This window comes from Diabrotica undecimpunctata, chromosome 6 (genome assembly GCF_040954645.1).
Source record: "Diabrotica undecimpunctata isolate CICGRU chromosome 6, icDiaUnde3, whole genome shotgun sequence".
Taxonomy (NCBI): Eukaryota; Metazoa; Arthropoda; class Insecta; order Coleoptera; family Chrysomelidae; genus Diabrotica; species Diabrotica undecimpunctata.
In genome coordinates this window covers 3,617,979-3,640,004 of record NC_092808.1, presented here as the reverse complement: position 1 = coordinate 3,640,004, position 22,026 = coordinate 3,617,979, and the positions used below count along the sequence as shown (strand labels likewise).

General features: G+C 35.0%; 1 protein-coding gene across 28 annotated transcripts in view; it reads left to right on the top strand.

Annotated features, from left to right (window-relative positions):
- Nucleotides 1-22,026, top strand: part of trol (terribly reduced optic lobes) — a 1,082,793-nt gene that overhangs the window by 436,918 nt on the left and 623,849 nt on the right. For all 28 annotated transcript variants that reach the window (XM_072534000.1, XM_072533999.1, XM_072534008.1 and 25 more), the window contains exon 2: nucleotides 15,636-15,956. In XM_072534000.1, the coding sequence (XP_072390101.1) occupies nucleotides 15,636-15,956 (321 nt within the window). The remainder of the gene's footprint in view (nucleotides 1-15,635; nucleotides 15,957-22,026) is intronic.

The following is a 22,026-nucleotide window of genomic DNA, read 5'->3' as shown; positions in this document are numbered from 1 at the left end:
CTGCAGTTCTACCCCCTGATCGCCATTAAGAGTGATCATAGAAGGGAAGAAAGCACTTCTTACTGTCGACACCGCTTACTTCTTTCGGCCACAACCTTCTCTTCTTGCAGGTCTGTTAGAATTAGCCTCTTTCGTAGCGTAAATATCCCTTTTGATACTCCTGCATCATAAAGAGACTTTGGTAGTACATTATTAAATGCTTCTTTTATATCTAGAAAGGCGGTTAAAGCAATCTCTCTATTACTAGTGGAGTGATTGTGGAGAAATTATGTAAAACTGATCGGCCTGCAAGCATTATCTTTGATATATAACATAGCTATGCTAGCTCTAAAGATTTTTGTTAAGATTTGAAATAAAATGCCCAACTCTTTTTGTAATGGTTCAGGAAATATTCCATCCTCCTCTGGACATCTAAATGGAGCAAAGTGGTCTATGGCCCACTTATATTCTCCGAATTTATGTTTTTTACAAATATTTTCCAGTCTTCTTTTCTAGGGCATTTAGGTCGTCCCAAGTTTCCAGCCTGAGTCTGCTCATCAATAATTCTTGATTCTGGAAATTGGTTGTTCTTATAACAAACCTCTGATAATATATAGCACTAGGAGCTGAACCTGAACAATATAAGTTAATTTGAAACAAAGTTTATTACTGTTACTCAATAGAATGAATGTTTTTAGAATTAGTCCTATATTTTTTTATTTATTAAGATGTTATAAAATGTCATATGGTTTAATATTGTCCTTTAAAAGTGAAGGTCAGATAATAGAACAAGTGATCGAGTTTAAATATCTAGGAATCACATTATCTAGCTACGGAAAGATCGATACTGAAGTGGGAGATCAAGAGAATAGAGTAAACAGAGCCGCAGGCTGTCTAAATGAAACAATATGGAGAAATAAAAATATATCGGGAAAGAAACGAATGACAGAATTTACAGTCATCAGACCAATAATGATGGAACGATCATACAAGCCGAATGACATCAAATAGAGTAGTAAAGACGGCAAGAGACGGTTTCCAATAGGAATACGATCAGTAATAACATCACGTCAACGATGGAACGACAACTTACTGGAGGCATATTGAAAATCAGAGAGTCATGTCTTCATAAAAAGAAGAAGAAGAAAAGTGACATGAAGGCAAAGTAAAGCAAAGAATCACTCAGAATAAACAATAGCCTTCTTAAATTACTTTTTTTTATGACTGTACTGATAGTATCAAACAAAACTACATTTTCTTAGTATTGGCCACCCTATTCTTAAATCACAGTGTTTTTCGCTAATATTGCAAATAATGTTTGACAGACTTTGGTCATTAAATTTATGGCATAACACAAAAATTTTCGTATTGAAGCAATACCTGGCCTACCACTAAATAATTATATTTTCGCCATGTCTATCTATTAAATAGATTACCTGTTGCTCTGGCACTTACTGCTAGTCCACATAATTCGTAGCTGTTAGATGCAGATATCTAATCGCTGGCTGCTGGCTCTTGTCCACTTTTCATTAGATGAAATTTCGTCCGACACGACTTGACACGCGGAGAAAATTTCACTGCTACGCTTACGTTATTTGCTAGATACAATTAGTCGAAAATTTAATTAATAGTGTTCTGTTCTAGACGTTAACGAGTTCAATTATTGCTAATATTTGTAATTGTGTTATGCGTTTTGTTAAAAAATAGAAGGTTCTTTTAGATTTTTTTACAAACATCACAAATAATTTGTTTTTGTCGATAATATAGATTTGACCTAATCTTCAACGTAATTATGTTTTACAATTTACTACTTAATTAACTTATATTTGATATTTATTATGATTCAACTGTTACAGACGATAGAATATATACAGGCCCAACCTTCCAAACGATCATATCCAATAACTTCTTGGTGAATCATAGAGTTGGAAGTTTCTTATACTTTGTGACAAATCGTAAAATAAAAAGGAAGTGTTTAAAACCTAATTAGTAAGAAACAACACTCCGCCTTCTTTATACTTAATACTTAAAATATTAGTAGAGTATAATTGGTGGGAGGAGACATTTAATTCATGCTATGCAATTTCTTCTATTACAAATTATCAGTGACAATTTACCCCAGTAGATATATATGTGAAAAAATCAATGATTTCACGTAAAAATATTTACAGGTTTTTGAAAATTCTAAAAGCTATACGAGGAATAGGCGATGACAAATTCTTTAAGAAGCACAGCGAATTTTGCTTTGTTTTTTTTTAATCATAAAGTCAGAAAATCATTTTTGCCTATAAAACTTTTCTTATACGTTTTTCAGAAAAACGGTTCAAATAAAAGTTGTAGATCTATAAAAGTTCTTTAATTTGCGAGTTTCTAATTTAATATACCTACATAAACAATTTATCGAGATAATTCCAAAAAAGCCTTATTTTTGGAATAATTTATAAATGTTAAAACCTTTGTTTTTTGTTCGACCAAATAATTTATGGGATATTTATTATTTTTATTAAGTAAACCGCGTCAACCATGAAAGGTTATTGGCGGGGAAGAGTTGTACATAAAATCAGATTTGGAACTGGTTTTATCCCGAGAACCCAGTACCTCCCCATAAATAAAATAAAATAGATAAAATCAGATGTTTGCTTATAACAACTAATCACAATTGAAAACTTTTTCTATTTTTATATTAGATTGTACAATTTAGTTAGTTTTAGAAACTTAGTCACTTTATCACTTTTACTATAGTTCAGAGCACTTTTCAGATCACTTGGTAAATCACTTGTCCACTCTATCACTCGTTCCAGGTGATAGAGTGGACAACTAACAATAATGTGTTCGATTGTCAGAGGAACATCACAAACATAGCACAGTCTTTGTTGTTCTTTCTTCATTAGTTACTGGTGGGGTAACGTGGTATGTCCTATTCGTTGGAAGGAGTATTTTCCTGTGATGCGTCAGTATCTTCAGAGGTGTCATCCTAAATACTAAAATCTTGGTTTATTTTACTAAGTAGTTTTATCTTGATTCTTGTAATTCTAGATTTAATTGCTCTTTCCTTCAACATGGAATATATTTCCGTTAGCATATGTTCCAACATTTTCTCGACTCTGCTTTATGGGATAGAAGCATGGACACTTAACGCGTTGACTGCTAAAAAGTTGGAAGCATTTGAAATGTGGGTGTATAGAAGAATCCTGAAGATATCATGGACCGCGCATGTAACAAACAACGAAGTCATGAGAAGAATCAACAAAAGAATGGAAGTATTGGAAACCATCAAGACACGAAAGCTGCAATACCTGGGGCATGTTATGCGTAATGAGAGATACAACCTACTTCAATTGATTATACAAGGGAAAATCCAGGGCAAGAGAAGTGTAGGAAGAAGAAGAATCTCATGGTTGCGTAACTTGAGGGAATGGTACGGATGCACATCAATTGAACTATTCAGAGCAGCAGCATCTAAGATCAGAATAGCCATGATGATTGCCAACCTCCGTCGCGGAGATGGCACATGAAGAAGAAGATGTTCCAACCCTTGTATATCCTGTGTGTATTCTAGGGCTAGTTCTACTGGGGTGGAAGAACCGTGAACGTCTTCTAAGAATAATAGTAATTGGGTGTAATTTAGTACATATGGTGGTGATGCATCCTGGATAATTGTATGACTGGTTGTAATAACGACCCAATATTAGTAGTTTCTGAAGTGGATTTGTCTAATTTGATAATTTTTTTCTTCTTTTTAATTTGCACTGGTTTTGGTTTCGTGAATTCTATTGGTATAGTTTCTGTAGGAGTGGAGCAAGTTGGGGATGACATTTCCTAGTAAGATCGTGTATTTTTATTATCGGTATCAGTGCTGACTTGAGCATCCATTTCTTCTCGAGATTCGTCATTTACATGTGTAATTTGATTTTGTTAGGAGCTAGTGGATGGTATTTGTGGAAGAAAATTTTCCTGCATTTGGGGCGTTTTTGAGTATTTTATGGATAAGAGGGATTTAAGGTACAGTCCGATGACACGTGACTAGCTTGGTGGCATTTGTAACAAGTTAGTTTATCGGAAAGACAAATTCGGTACGAAATGTTTTCAAAATCAATTAGGACGGAGTCGGGTACAGTAAAATTGTCTGTAGGTGCAAAGTAAACTTGTGTTCGAAAACTAATTACATGGCTGTATTGCGGGTCTTGTATTCCAGACCTAAGGCACGAAATCGGAGACATTAATTTAAAACCAAGATTGATTAAAGACTGTTCGATTATATCATGGGGTGTAGATGGACATACGTTGGATAAAACTAATCTATTAGCGGGTGTAATTAGTTTACGTGCTTTGATTGTATGTTCTCCAATTTTAATTTCACCATGTAGAAAGTCATCTACGACTTGTATGCTTGATAGGTAGATGCATATTCTTCCGTTTGACATTTTGGATGAGAACAGTACATTTTTTGGATGGACTATAGTTCCTATTGCAATGTCTACCTGAAATTTCTGACCGGACTTTTGGTTATTTAATTTGTTTATCCCGGAAAACGATTATTTAAATAATTTTACTGCCCCAGACAGTAACTCTAGAGGTATTCAGCAAATCGCAGTCATTTCTTTATGGCTTAAATTTTAAGTTGGATTAAAAAAACTTTTATAATGTATAACCAAAGTTTGGTTATACATTTCCCATTATTTGTATAATAATCTATTTTTAAAACGATTTCGAGTGAAAACCGAAACGTCAAATATTAGTTAGTTAAAAATATGATTTTTACAACCAATAATTGTGGCTTAATCCCATATAAACAATATTCAAATTAGACTTGCCACAAGAAAATACTTTCAAAACCTTGCCAAAGATAATTTCATAACAAAATTACATTATTATTTATTTTTGAACATTTTTTTGGACTCTACTGCAAGCAGAGCTTGAATATTTAGCACAAGCATGTTGTGAAGATGTTCCATATGTGGAAGTAGAAGGTAGTTCATGGATAGTTCATGGGACGATAGGATGTTGGGCGTACAGAGGCCATATACTCGTGTATGTAGCATTTATTGTACCTTAAACCTTAAAAAAATATTTTTTAAGACGTACTCTCGAAGTTGATGGTAAAAAATGGATGGAATTTAGTTCATTTAGTAAATTAAAACTTAATATAGGAGATCACAAATTAGGACCAATTCTTTTTAAGCGATTCTTTGACAGTGTGTGAAATCGTTGGACATACATTTGATAGCAGCAGTCTAATTGCTGGTGTAATAAATCTACAAGCTTTAATATCTTGAATTGATATTCGAATTCGATTTGATATCTTCTTCTCCGGCACTACAGCCCAAATGGTGCCTTGGCCTCCTTTATTTTTTGCCTCCACCCTTGCTTGTTTGTGGCGGATCTTCTCCATACACGGACTCCTAAAAAGGCTTGTGCGTCGCTGTTTACTGTGTCTTCCCAACGCTTTCTTGGCTTTCCAACCGGTCTCTTTCCCTGCATTCTAGCATTCAGTGCTCTTTTTGGTGGCCTATCCTTTCCCATTCTTATCACATGTTCGGCCTATTGCAATATTTGTATTCTAATAAAGTCTGACAGTGGTGCTTCCTTATAAAGTTGATAAAGCTCTTTGTTGTATCGACTTCTGAAGATTCCGTTTTCCCTCACAGGTTCTAGTATTCTCCTCAGTAATTTCCTCTCGAATGTGTCGAGTTTGCTTTTGGATGTTTCTTTCAGGGCCCATACTTCACTGCCATAACATGCTATTGGTCGAATTAAGGTTTTATAGGTTCTCATATTTGTATTTCGGTGGATATTTTTAGACCGAAATATATAGGAGAGGGCAAAATAAGCCCTGTTTGCCTGCATTATTCTCTTCCGTATTTCTCCATCTTCTGATCCGTGGGCATATATTTCTATTCCCAGGCATGTAAACTTTCCAACCGTTTCAATGTCATCTTGATGTATAATGTTTTGTGGGACTATATTTCTTCTCGTCTGTATCTTGTTTTTTCTGTGTTAATTTCCAGACCAAGCCTTTTTGTTTGCGTTTTTAACTCTGCGTATATTTCCTGTGCTCTTGTTAATGTTCTACTCATAATATTAATATCATCGGCATAAACGGTCAGTTGAACCTCATACTCCAGTGCCAGGTTAAACAAAGTTGGGTCAGCCCATCACCCTGCTTTGTCCGTCCGGTGGTTTTTTATTCGTACACATGCCTGAGTATCCATTGTGGCTTTAATGAGTCTAATTAGCTTGTGTGGTTTGTCAATTCAGCCAATATATTGTAGAGTTTGTTCTTTTTGACTGAGTGGCATGCCTGTTTAAAGTCTAGAAGACCGTTGTGAACATCATGATTTACTCAAGATCTGTTTGACTGTAAATATTTGATCCAGTGTCGATCTTTCCCGTCGGAAGCCCGTCTGATACTCTAAAATAATATTTTCTGCTAGTGGTTGGAGCCGCTAGTTTATAATATCCGTGAGGACTTTATATGCTGTACATAGTAGAGAAATTCCACGGTAGTTTTTGCACTGGAGTTTTTCTTCTTTTTATACATCGGGCATACTATACTTTTCTTCGAGTCGTCGGGTATTTTCTCTTCTTGCCCTAATGTCTTTGATGAGCATGTGGATGTGACTTGCTAGGTGGTCGCCACCTACCTTATACAATTCTGTTGGTATTTCGTCAACTCCTGGGGCTGTATTGTTTTTCTGGGCCTTAAAGCTTCGAGAACTTCCTCTGTAGTTGGAGCTTCTACTTCATTCTCTACTTTATTGTCTTCTACGTAGTTTGTACCCATTTTATCTTCCATGTCTACTTGTGTACCAAGTAGGGTCTGCAAATAATGCTTCCAGGTTTCTGTGACTTTCTGTTGATCACTGATTGTTTACAATATACAATTATAATATACAATATCCATGCATATATGCAGGAGAATGTGTTATTAGAATATTCATCATAATAAAATATTGATTATTTCTTAGCCTATACTGTCTCCAGACTTAAACCTGATTGAGCAGAGCAAGTATGGGATAAAGGGATATATTTCAGAGACTAAAGAATGGGCTGCAATTTACCAAAACCAAAGTAATCATCTAAGTTTTAATTTGGTAAAACGTGCGGAGATGTTTTAAAGATAGCTTACTGGAAAGTGTTCCGTAGGACAAAGCCAAAAAAAAAAAGATTAAAAATAATTGTACACTAAATGTGGGCATATCAGGAACTCTCAGTTTTTGTAGAAACTGCTTTCGGAAAAAAATCGATACTACGTCTCTGAATGACACTTTGTTACTTTATCTTTTCACCAGAAATTCCTGAAATAAGCTGCTGTTTCATGAATTATTGTCATTTGGCAAAGAAAATACTTTTAAAACGCTTTACTCTAAACTTGGCACCAAAATGTGGCAAAATAAACATATGAGTGATGGCATTAAAACGACAGTTATTTTAAATCAATCAAAATTATTAGAGTTCTTTGTTTTTATAAATGAAAAATATTTAGTCCGGCCCTGGTAAAAGTCCAAATATAACTTTTACTTATTTGTCTGGAGAATTTTGGCAACCAGGGATTCATGTTTTTGTAATCTCTAACAAAACCTTTGTTGAAATCGGACTGTATGATAAATTCTATTTTCGTCACTTTTTGGACGTTTTGCAATACAAAGAAGCTGGTAACAAAAGAACAACAATAAACGAATTTGTTATTGTAAATATTTAAGCAGAGTATCTTTTCAATGGATGCATACTAGATATACATAATAAAGGACAATATTTTTGGTGTAATTTGCCGAACGTAGATTACTAAAAATGTTTGTGTACTCTTTTCTACATCAAGTATTGTGAATAGGTCTTTATATACGTAAATGCTTTTAAGTAATATTATATATTTCTGTATAGACTCTGGTTAAGGCTTAACTACTTATGTTGTTTCACCAGTCGCTCGTGTGCTTTGCGAACCATGGTCAATTTCCGCGCCTTTCCCCCCCGCATTTCCGCCTACACTATCTCTCCACCGTATTTTCGTTCTTCCTTTAATTAGACTTCATCTGGGAGAGCAGTTTTCATTTGCTACTGACAGGCGACCTGTCAATATTTATCTAATTTTTTTCATATGTTGTAACATTCATATTTTTCCACTTCCTCTAGTTTCATGAATGTTATCGATCGTTAGTACTCTTGGTTCCCTCCAGTTGTTCTCCATAAGCGGTTACCACTTCTGGTTATACTGGCGTTTTAGTGACAACCAACACCTTTGTCTTTGTGGTGTTTAGGTTCAGTCGAATTCATCAAACGTTGTGGTAATCCTATTAATCAGATGTTGATGTTTTCCATAACTACTTGCAGTTAAATCCGTGTCATCCGCATACCTCAAATTATCAATATTGATGCCATTAATTTTGATACCACATTGAACACTATCCAATCCTTTATTGAAAACGTACTCTGAATAAATGTTAAATATTAGTCGGAACAAAATGCAGCCCTGTCTTACTACTCTTCATATTTGAAGCTCTTCAGAATTATCCTGGTAAATCCTGATGTTTGTACCAAATATTTCATTGGAATTGCTAGCATATGTCGTTGGTCCTGGTTATAATATTTCTCGAAGAATGTCCAGATGCAAGAGGAGCGTCACAGCTCCATACACGTCCAGATTTTAAAGTATACATTTTATTGCTTCTTCCAACTTCTTCCTCTATAAGATCTCCTCCAAAAATGAAGTTTTTATGGATCGTAATTATTGAAACTTAATGGAAGGTATTAGAAGTTGTGTAAAAACCTTAAACGCTCAGCTATTCGAGATTTCAGAGATAAAATTGGCCAGTAATCAAATGAAGGTTGAAAAATTTGGCCCAAAAGGACTAACGTCGTTGTCTAAAATGATAACAAGGAAACAGAGAATAAATGGTGAGAGTTCAATCTAGGAAATATTGTTCTGAAGCTATTTTCTTGTGGCATTTTAAATTAATTTATATTTAAATGGGACTAAGCCACAATTAAAGGTTAAAATACGTTTATTGACGTTTCAATTTCCACTTCGGAAATCGTTCTCAAAATACAAACATTAGTTTGTATTTTGAGTGGAAATTGAAACGTCAATAAATGTATTTTAATCTTTAATTGTGGCTTATTCCCATTTAAATATAAATTAATTTAAAATGCCACAAGAAAATAGCTTTAGAACAATATTAAGAAACCGTTATGGGCCCAGCGTTATTCAAAATTTTCGGAGATTGGAAATTCTATACAAGAAACTGGCAACTAATGTTTGTATTTTGAGAACGATTTCCGAAGTGGAAATTGAAACGTCAATAAACGTATTTTAACCTTTAATTGTGGCTTATTCCCATTTAAATATAAATTAGTTCAATCTAGGAAATATGGTAAATGTGGCATTAACTCAAAATCGTACTGTTTGTGTTGCACGAGACTAATGTGAAGTTGCTGTTTTCTTACATACATTATTTTAATGTCCACCATCATTGTATCGTTTGTTGTCTAATTCTTCAGTGTTCTGTAATTGTTCCGCATTTATACTGAAATCTGTCATTTTTTTTACTTATCATAGGCAAACATTTTTTTTTTTTGATTAAAATAATATTCTCTTCCATATCATTCTACGAAGAGAAAGTCTGGTTGTTTTTGTGTCCTTGTGTTTTTATGTTGTCATACACTCATTTATAACAAAAGGATAAAACTTTGCTTTTAGACTGATGGATAAGGACATAGAGAAGAAAATAATGAACAAATAGTATTCTATCTAAAACAAAACAATAAAAAATATACCGGTAAAAGTACTAAACGAAAATTTAATGAGTATCACATCAACATTTAGCGTAATTTTTCCAAAAAAAAAACAACTGATAGTTTGTAAACCAGGATATTTTTTTAATTGGACGTCGGCAAGCCGGCCTAACGAACAATAAAACGAAAACTTCCACCGCCGAAAGAACTTCCACGGCAACCGAAAGTGTAAAAACTTATCCGCGAAACTTCTACAATGTTTTGCAAATTTGTTTTTCCGGAGAAAATATCCCGGACTCTTCCGGAATTTTAAGGTCCTCTTCATGCCATAGGTCATCCTTATATAACAAGCTGTCGCAACTTGTGGGGATATTTTGGGATCCTCGCCTCGTACAAGGAATCAGAACAAATTGGTGTGAAAAATTCGATGTTGATGAGTTTCTAATATCCTATGAAAAAAGTTGAATCTTCGGCATTAACCGGAGGGACGCTCTGGAGAATCGACAAAGAATATTGTATATAAAACGCATCTAGGACATTATATATATATATATATATATATATATATATATATATATATATATATATATATATATATATTGTGTATATATATATATATATATATATATATATATATATATATATATATATATATTGTGTTAAATATTGTTTTATAGTATCAGCAGTCCGTGTGTAGGAAATAAAACTCTTTGTTTTATGTCTCAACTCAAGATTTTGTGACTACTTCAGAAGAAAACTGTAAACTTATTAGAATAATTATTGGATGTAAACAAAGTGAATATTTTAATTCTTACCACTAAAAGAGTAATAGTTTGTTGCTAACATATCTAACTGACATTTGTTTGATTTTAATTTGTTTAATTTGAATCGCTTATTTCACAAACAATCTAAGTGTCAAATGAGATCGTAGTGGGTTCATCTCGACGTTTCGCTACAATTGTATGTAGCTTCTTCAGGAGAACAAAAAGAAAAAGAAAACAAAAGACAGAAAGATGGGTAGTTAGCAACGGTAACTCAGTTACTCAACGCAACCAGAGGCGAATACTAACTACCAAGATGGGCATATGGTCACAGTAACTCAACTACTTAACGCAGCCAGAGGTGAAAACCAAATGCCAGGACAGGGATTCACGTCCAACAGCTCAGAACACACAGTACAAACTCGCAAAGTACTTGTCGAATCAGTTTAAGACCTATACTGGTCGTACCTCTTCTTATGTCCGAAATTCCACACATTTCATCACCTTAATCTCCTCCCTCACGGTCGATCCCCAAGACATTCTCGTCAGTTTCGATGTATCATCCCTATTTACCAATATCCCCATACATGACTCTCTAGTTGTTCTGCGAGATCACTTGACCAATTATAACAAGTCTTTGGTTTTGGCAGATCTTGCGGAAAAATGCCCCCTTTCAACATATTTTTCTTTTAGAGGCAATTTCTACAAACAAATATCTGGAACACCAATGGGTTCTCCCCTTTCCCCTGTCATTGCTGACATTTTCATGGAAGCCTTTGAGTCTTTAGCCCTAGAATCTTACCCCTTAAAACCAAAAGTCTGGTTCCGCTACGTTGATGATACATTTATCATCTGGCCCCATGGTCAACATACCCTTTCTCCCTTCCTAGATCATCTTAACTCACAACATCCGAGTATAAAATTCACAATGGAAGTAGAAAATAATCGGTCCCTTCCCTTTCTCGATGTGTTAGTCACCTCCAAGCCCAATGGCCGATTGGGTCACTCTGTTTATAGAAAAAAGACTCACACGAATCGTTACCTACATGCTTCATCACACCACCATCCTGCCCAAAAGAATTTTGTGATCAACTCTCTCATCCATCGGGCCATTTCGATTTCTGAACCTGACAACCTTAGAGAAGAACTTGGCCATCTGCAAGAAACCCTTGTCGCCAACGGTTACTCCAAGTCCACAATTCAAAATATTACACACCGACATCTACATCCCCCTTTACACCCTAGGACGACAAATTCAGAATCTTCGGGTAATACTCCTGTGGCTTTTCTTCCGTATATTCGAAGTGTCACTGATAGGATTGGCAAAATTCTTCGCAAAGAAGGTATCAGGACTACTTTTCGACCACCCAAGAAAATCTCACAATATCTACCCTCTCCTAAGGACCCATTACCGCCCCTATCTTCTTGTGGTGTCTATTCTATTCCTTGTTCATGTGGACAAGTGTATATTGGCGAAACCGGTCGTTCCGTCAAAACTCGGATTCAAGAGCATCAAAGATGCATTCGATCAGGTCTTTTCTCCCATTCTGCAGTTGCAGAACACTGCCAAGAAACCGGTCATTCCATATTGTTCGAAAAAACCCATATTATTTCTAAGAGCCCCTTCTTTTATTCCAGGAAAATCCGCGAATCTCTAGAAATCCGAAAAAATCCACATAACATCAATCGAGAGGAAGGATACTACTTGTCTCCCATCTGGAATCTCAGTCTAGAGCCGCCGTCCGGTCCCGCTACCACGATGCAGCCACATGATTGGCCAGCGCGCGCTTCTTGACGTTCGCGCCACGGAGTGTGCCGATACGTCCCGACACGACAGGTCACCGCGACTATAAATAGAGCGGTAGCGGAGTAATCGTCGGATTCACTCCCCACCTCTCGACGCGTTAGTGTTCTGAGCTGTTGGACGTGAATCCCTGTCCTGGCATTTGGTTTTCACCTCTGGCTGCGTTAAGTAGTTGAGTTACTGTGACCATATGCCCATCTTGGTAGTTAGTATTCGCCTCTGGTTGCGTTGAGTAACTGAGTTACCGTTGCTAACTACCCATCTTTCTGTCTTTTGTTTTCTTTTCTTTTTGTTCTCCTGAAGAAGCTACATACAATTGTAGCGAAACGTCGAGATGAACCCACTTTTGGGTCACTCACAAATGACACGGTCCAAACCCGGAAGACGAATAAACTATAATGTCATAGTTAAAATGCCAACTTAAAAGGCGCAATTGAAATACTAGAGGTCAGAAAAGAAAATTTGACCACTCTGCTTCAATGGATGGTGGAACCTTGAAACCATTTTACGAAAATATTATTCAAACATTAGCAACTAAGAAAAATCCAAGGAAGTCACAAAATAAACTGTATGATATTAAAATTGTATAGTAATAAATACTTTTGTTTTGGAACCTGACATTTTATTACTGAAACCCATAACCTAAGTCCATGTTAAAAATGTTAAAGAGTTTAGTAACGATTTAGAATGAATTTTACATTATATAAGTTTTACATTTAACTTTAGATAACATTACTGGATACGTTGTTTTAATTTAAGTAAAGGTGAGGTTATTATATTACCATCGGAATCACCAAGCGAACACTTCAACGGTCTACAAATGAAAGAAGGAATAAACAGGTTGGTCATCTGCAAATGTGTAGTAAACTAAATTCCAAGTACCGCTAGTGCACCTGATCAAGAGCGACATTACTTTATTGCTCATCACGCCTTCATATAAAGCCCCATATTAGACCCTCCGACATTTAGTAAACTGACCACCGGCATCCTTTGGAGACGCCGTAAACTTTAGGCATAGTTTTGTAATACATCTCCACGATTCAGCACGCTATTGTTATGCACGCCGTAGTCCTGTCCTGGCTCACGTACGCCGCCGTGTTGTATTTCACAAACAATAAAGTGAGAACAACAAAAGTTTTTAAAGAAACTTATTAGAAATTAACGATGACACTTGATAGCGGCATACAACTGAATAAAAGTTATGAATAAATGAGGCAGTCATGTAACACGAGACATCGGGAAGTTTAAGAACAACCTTCGCGCTCGCCTAATTTTGTTTCATCTTAAATTAATTGTTGTTTGCAATTATATCCTGGGGGATGCCCTATGATATGGTTAGTAGAGAGTTTCCCCTTTTTTCCTATAAAATTTTCACGCGGAAAACTTCTCGGCGCCTGATACTTGCATGAATTTTCCAACAGAGCAGTTCTGGGCCTCTGAGAAAAATCACAGAGTCGTTATACGTTACTTTGAAGTGACTACAACCTTTTCTAGATGATAACACGGGCGGATCTGCATCCGAGCTCAATAAATAAACAACTAAGTAAATACATATATTTATTATTATAAAATTGAGAATATTTTATTAATATTATTTAAACCATACGGTTTAAAAAGTATTTTCTTGTAGCATTTTTACGACGTTTATTTTCACTGAAACTCTTGAGTTTTGCAAAAAGATGTTTCAGATGTCTGCTAATAAAATTTTCTCTTCTCCCCAGTACACAAAAGCTCCTAAATGTAGTGATTTTTGTTTAAACTTTAATTTTGTGTAGTGTCTTGTGTGTGATCCCTTTTTCTACATGTTTTGTTTTAATATGTTTCAATTTGTTAATGTTACATGTTACATACAAAGCTTCATATAACTTGTATGTCTTCTTCTTCTTCTTTCTTCTTATATGTAGGCTTTAAAGCCTGTTTCTTCTTCAATATTAGCCCCCTAAATAGTTTAAATTATCGCATCATCTTTTTCTTGGTCTGCTACTACTTCTTCGTCCATTTGGTGACTTATCTCGTGCTATTCGTACTATCCTATCTTCTGCCATTCTACTAATGTGTTCGTTCCACTCCTGTTTCCGTTTTGTCAACCATCCATTTATGTCTTCTATACTGCATGCTCCTCTTGATGTTTTCGCTTCTCTCCCTATCCAACAGACTTTTTTCTGATATTTGTTGGAGTATTTTCATCTCTGTTGTTTCTAGTAGTAGTCTCGTTTTAGATGTGCCAGGTCTTATTTCCGCCGTGTATGTTAATATAGGTCTAATTGCTGCTTTATAGATTCTCGTTTTTGTGTCTTGTCTTAGGTGTTTGTTCTTCCAAATTATGTCATTAAGGGTGTTGATTGTTATTTTCCTTTCCTTTAAACAGTTCCGTCAGGTATCTTTCCCATTCGTTTGCTGGCATGTTATTGTATTCCTTCAATTCTGCCATTTCTTTTCGTTGGTTTCTTATGAATCTCCATATTTGTTTTTGTGTACCGTCGCTTTCCATCCTTTTTGCAAACTATTCGCAGTGATCATTTTTTGTTCTTTTTACCAACTGCTTTCTTTCATTTCGTATTCTTCTATAGGTGTCGCGGGATTCTGCAGTATTTGATGTTTTGTAGTTCGTGTAGGCCTCTCGATTCTCTTTACATTTCTTTTTTATTTCGTTTCTCGACCATGGTGTATTCTTCTTCTTCTAGTGCCATCTCCACTAATGAAGATAGGCTATAACCATTGCAAATTCGTCTCTTTCGTATCTATCTATCTATTAGTATCTTCTGCTTTTCTTAAGAGCGTCTGTATGTTTAACCCGGTCAAGTCGCCCTTTTTCCTTCGATTTTATTCTTCATAATCAGCTGCAACATCTCGTACTTATGATTTTTAAGTATGTGCCCCAAATATGCTGTCTTTCGCCTTTTAATGGTGGTCAAAAGTTCTCTGTCTCTTCCAATTCTGTGCAACACCATTTAGTTCGTAATATGATGGGTCCATGGTATCTTCAAAATTCTCCTAAAAAGCCACATCTCAAAAGCTTTCAGTTTCCTCATTAAGTCAACATTAACAGTCCAGGCTTCGACACCATAAAGAAGAATAGAGTGGATATAACATTTTACCATCCGATATCGGATTTGCAGATTGAGCCTTTGGCTACTCAGAAATTTCTTCATCTTCAAAAAAAATTGCTCTTGATTGCTCTATTCTTGAGCGAATTTCTGATTTCGGATTCAAATCTTCCGTAATCCAGACTCCTAATGCGTGCATTAAAGTCGCCCATAAGAATGAAGGGTTCTTCATGAGGTATCTTGAATGTATATTCTCTGTACTTATTGATGTTACATTTACAAATATTCTCATCTAACCTAAACTCTTGTTTACAGGTGGACACAGATCTAGTTTTCGATGGCCGCGACAACCACCCCCGGCTACGACGACAAGTAGATGTAATAGACAATGACTCTAGTCCGCCAGTGGAAGAACATTGGCTTACCAGTACTGTAAATAGGATAAAACGAAGCATCAATCATATATTTTCCAAGGATACTAATCCCGAAAAGTTAGACCATCATCACATACAGACGAAGACGGTCCACCACAATGCGAAGGTGATCAGCAATCATCATCATAAAGGGAACACGTTAAGAAGGAAACATCGGCAAGCTGATGACGAATATAATAGCGCCGAAGAAAGCGAATACGATGTAAGTTTATTTGCTTTTAATATCTATAATAGTACATATAGTTGTATGGTTCCTAGTCTAGCAAAATCTGGATCTGAATCATCATTTTAATACGAATTTTGAGAATTTAGACGTAGATAGAACTAATTTTCTTAAAAGTTAGTGAAAAGAAGTTGAATCAATAGGTAAAACTAAAACTTTAAGATTAATTCAAAATAAAATAAAACGAAGCATACGAAACTAACATTTTAACAGCAAGCAAGCAAGCAATTTGATTTAACCAAGCTTGGAACTACTCCACCGCGCTCCAATGCTCCAGACTATCCCTTTTTCCTTTATAGCACTCTTTTGGGGCACAACTCTCGGCCAAATGCTCTTCGTGTGGTAGTGGGTACAAGAACTTCAACGCGGATTCCTAACCCGATCAATTGCAGGCCAGCGTAACACGCTTTTACCTGTTATCTTCAAGTGATATATCATCAAACTAAAATTGCTTACTCGAGCCTCCGCTCTCGGCTATGCATAGTCCGGCGAGTCGGTGCTCGAGGATGTGGGCCATTCGTGCCCAGTAACATATTAATACATAAGATAAAATAATAAACGAGGCCTGGTGTTCTTTTAATAGGTCCCAATTAGTTGTTTCTAGCACTAACTCCGAAATTCAATCAGAGAAGAAGCATTTTCCAAAAAACAATGTTTTATTAAAAACAGACACTAAACTGGATGTTATATTAGGAGGATAATATTAAACGCCGCGTTTATAACTTACATCTGATCAGAGATTCGACAAACACAACATTCTTATCATACATCATACAATTTTCCACTTGTTATTCTGAGTATTCTCCACAAAGATCTTAGGTAACCTTAATCCGGAACCTGACCGTGGTTGTAAATTGTAGAGCTCGAAAACAGTCATCCAAGTACACTAAAACCAATTGTAAGTCTTTTCCTTTTATTTTCTTACTTTTTTAGATTATGAAAATCCTTGAACCTACTCATATTTGGTAAGCTATAGGAATGAAAAAAATAATAGAGAAAAAGTTCGGGACATTAGCTTCTTCTTCTTCTTCTACGGCACTACAGTCAAAATTGAGTCTTGGCCTCCTTTATTTTTTGGCCCCACCCTTGTTTGTCTGTGGCTGATCTTCTCCATACACGGACTCCTAAAAAGGCTTGTGCGTCGCTGTTTACTGTGTCTTCCCAGCGCTTTCTTGGCTTTCCAACCGGTCTCTTTCCCTGCATTCTAGCATTCAGTGCTCTTTTTGGTAGCCTATCCTCTCCCGTTCTTATCACATGTTCGGCCTATTGCAACATTTGTATTCTAATAAAGTCTGACAGTGGTGCTTCCTTATAAAGTTGATAAAGCTCATTGTGGTATCGACTTCTGAAGATTCCGTTTTCCCTCACAGGTCCTAGTATTCTCTTCAGTACTTTTCTTTCGAAAGTGTCGGTTTGCTTTTGGATGTTTCTTTCAGGACCCATGCTTTACTGCCATAGCATGCTATTGGTCGATTTAAGGTTTTATACATCCTCATCTTTTTATTTCGGTGGACATTTTTGGACCGAAATGTATGGGTGAGGGCAAAATAAGCTCTATTTGCCTGCGTTATTCTCTTCCGTATTTTTTCATCTTCTGATCCGTCGGCATATATTTCTACCCTCAGGTATGTAAACTTTCTGACCGTTTTAATATCATCTTTATGTATAATGTTGTGTGGGACTATATTTCTTCTCGTCTGTATCATTACTTTTGTTTTTTCTGTGTTAATTTCCTTTTTGTTTGCGTTTTTAACTCTGCGTATGTTTCCTGTGCTCCTGTTGATGTTCTACTCATAATATTAATATCATCGGAATAAGCGACCTGTTGAACTGTTCGGTTGGTCAGTAGGTTTCCTCGTCCAGTTTGCATTTGCCTAACCGCAGACTCCAGTGCCAGGTTAAACAAAGTTGGAGCCAGTCCATCTCCCTGTTTTATTTCCTGTGAAATTTTAAAAAAGTCTGTCCGGGGTATTAGATAGTCATTACAAAAACAGAGGATAGTGCCGTTGCATGGCAAGCTTGCCATGAGGTCGCTCTGAAGAAGCCAAGAAGCTGAAATATGCATATCAGCGAATGGTGGTACGCTGTAACGAGATCAAACCTAAACCGTCCATTTTATTTTCGAAAATACCGTTGTCTGTAGCTGGATCGCGTTTTTTGATGTTGTTTCGCACATATTTTGCTGTAACAGAGTTCTGTGGAGACCAATAATGATCTTGGATATAAATTGATATAAAAAGTAAATATACAGGGTGAGTCATGAGGAACTTTACATACTTCTACCATATGTAGAGTCCCTCAGGGAGCATATCATGTGGCCACTAAAAAATGTCAACTCCTCTTCTTTATTAATTAACAGGGTGATTTGTGTAATTGACCATTTATTTCATTTTACTGTAGTGTTTATACGGCTCATTTGATTTTTTTAAGTTTTGCATGATACAGTACACTACTATCAAGCATTCGACTGGTATTAGCTAAACTAAAAAATTCCAGGACTGGCTTTGGAAAAATTAATTTAGGGATTCGTATTAAATATTACACCCTGTATATATTTTTTTTAAAATGCAATAAGTGATTTTCAAACTACATAAATAGCCAATGAAAACGACATATGCGACAATGTTGTCGCACTTTTATTAAATTTTTAGTGAACGATCAAATCTTACCAAAAATAGAACAACCATAATGAAGTATCAAATTATAAGGTAATTAATTTAAACAAATGTTATAAATTTCAAACATTTTAATTAAAATGAGTTCCTACAACATAATCTAATACGTAGAAAATTAACATCTTTACTGTCACTTTGTATTATCTCTATGATAGAATCAATTGTTTTTCAATTTTAAATTCTTACTCATAGATCGTATTGGGGCATTATTTTCGATAAATAATAAATTAAATTGATTAAAAAGTTAAACCTCTTGTATGTGTTAGTTTTTGTTGATTGTAAATGATTAAAATTTTATGTCAAATAATAATACATTGCATCAACTGTACTAAATAAAAATAAATCTAAAAAAGTTTAAAATGAAGGTTGGCGTTGACCGTTTGACGTTTCTTGATATTTTATACCCATTGTCATTATTGTCATTATCAATTGTTATTTATGTGTACAAGAATACATATTTCTTCTGTCATATCTACGTTAAGTACATTGTGTTAGTTTTGGTAGAGCTTTTGTTACTTTCGTTCAAAATGCCACATCAGTTTTCGACCACAGAATATGCAGACATAATATTTGTTTATGGATTCTGTAATGGGAATGGTAGGGCTGCTAGTAGAGAATATCGCAGGAGATTTCCTAATCGTCGAACTCCCAGTCATCCAAAATTTGGGTCAGTTTTTAATTATTTGCGAGAAAATGGCACTTTTCCTAGTGGAACAACAGAGCGACATGTAGATGAAGCGCAGGAAGATGACATTATGGACGCCGTTACTATGAACCCTACAATAAGCACTAGACAAGTAAGTCGAGAACTCAATGTTACTCAATCAAAAGTAAGTAGAGTCTTACAAAAAAATAATCTATACCCATATCACATTCAAATGGTTCAGCGACTACATGCTGGAGATGAGATCGATAGGTTGGAATTTTGTAGATGGATTAACAATAATCGACCAACGCTATACAGGACACTATTTACAGATGAAGCCCAATTTACCAGAGACGGGATAAATAATTCACGAAATTCACATGTGTGGGCAGAAGAAAATCCCCATGCTATTCGAGAACGTCGTTCTCAGTTAAGGTTTTCGGTTAACGTGTGGATTGGTGTCATAAATAACCAATTAGTAGGTCCTCACTTTTTTGATGGTCCTTTAACAGGGCAGGTCTATTTGAACTTTCTACAAAATATTTTGCCGAATTTGCTTGCCAACGCGAACGTTGCTATCCGAGGGATGTATTTTCAGCATGATGGGGCACCCCCACACTTTTTACTGGCAGTGAGACAACATCTCAATAATGTTTATGGCAACAGGTGGATAGGACGTGCAGGTCCTATTTCGTGGCCTTCAAGATCCCCTGATTTCAATCCCGTTGATTACCATATTTGGGGACGATTGAAGCAACTAGTTTACGCAGTGAATATTAATAACCGACAACAATTAATTGATAGAATTATACATTGTTGTGATACTATTAGAAACGATCCCCAGAGTATCCGTAATTCAATACGTCAATTAACAATTCGGCAACAAACATGTGTACAGGCTGCAGGGTTCCATTTCGAAAATCTATTTTGAATTATTTTTATTTTGTTACCATTATTCTATCTTTTCCAGTTCTAATTTATGGGTTTAGCATAACTATGTACATATTTATAGTTTTTTTTTAATTGTTCTTCGTTATTGTTAGTAGTTACTGTTTTTTGTTGTGCAGTGACTCAGTTTATCATTTCAATTAAAATGTTTGAAATTTATAACATTTGTTTAAATTAATTACCTTATAATTTGATACTTCATTATGGTTGTTCTATTTTTGGTAAGATTTGATCGTTCACTAAAAATTTAATAAAAGTGCGACAACATTGTCGCATATGTCGTTTTCATTGGCTATTTATGTAGTTTGAAAATCACTTATTGCATTTTAAAAAAAATATATACAGGGTGTAATATTTAATACGAATCCCTAAATTAGTTTTTCCAAAGCCAGTCCTGGAATTTTTTAGTTTAGCTAATACCAGTCGAATGCTTGATAGTAGTGTACTGTATCATCCAAAAATTAAAAAAATCAAATGAGCCGTATAAACACTACAGTAAAATTAAATAAATGGTCAATTACACAAATCACCCTGTTAATTAATAAAGAAGAGGAGTTGACATTTTTTAGTGGCCACATGATATGCTCCCTGAGGAACTCTACATATGGTAGAAGTATGTAAAGTTCCTCATGACTCACCCTGTATATGAATGTGTACAACAAATATGGTAATTTAATATAGAATTGCCTGTTAAATTAAACTTAAAATATACCTACGCAACTTTCTAACTATTTCACTAACTTTTAAGATGTATGTACAAAAAAATCCCACGTTTATAAAACCCAAAAAAAATACTTTTACAATAACGAATAAAATTCCGTTCAGGAGATACCACCTCCACATATTAATTACTTATAGAGTAGTCGTAGAGCTTTTTCTTCTCTCTTTTTTTTTCATTTATTTCTCAAATATATTTCACGACTAAATGTATTTTACTTTCAAAACATTTTCTTTGTGATAATATAAAATCTCTTTGTGTAGAATAGCTAAAGTAAAATCTGCTTGAACACTGTCGATAAATTTTTTAACAGTTCAGTCGCATTTAATTGGTAAAGTGGTTGTTTAGTTCAAGCAGAATTCTTTTATTTTATGTTTTTAATATAAATGTTAATTTTTTTAATAATACAACATTTATGGATAAGATTATCTATTATTTTTTTGTCATGCTACTGCAATAATTGTTACTATAATACAAACTTCTCAACTAATTTACCTCAGGCTTACGTCTAAAATCTGTAAAAAATTGCGCAGACTAGTGAATCAACATGGATATTGAAACAAAAAGGAGAAACTGAATTTAAGGATAAACATTTCAGTATAATATGGGGAGAACATTATGAAAAAATGGTATACAAGAGAAAAACAACACACTATGTCGAAGAAAAACGATCAATATTATGAAAAAATGTTGTATAAGAGAGAGAAAACACACTATGACAAAGATAACGATCAAAAGTACCTATAGCATAACGGAACCTGATAGAAATGTTGACAATTCAAATATTGTTAATAGTTATCTAGTGCAAATTTTAACAATTGGTGTTCATTACAAATAGTTTCTCATGCTTTTTGATGTAAAATAATTAAGGAAGCAAGAATTGAACAGCTTAGGATTTCCCATTGAGTTTTCTATGTCCCCTTTGACGACTTACTACCCGGTATACCAAAATATTCGATAATCTTTTCCATGACTGCAGTTTTATACTAATTTATTTGTTTACTTTTAGTTATTTCTTTATTTTAACAGCCCAGCCCTTACATTGATGAAAGGTATTTAAAG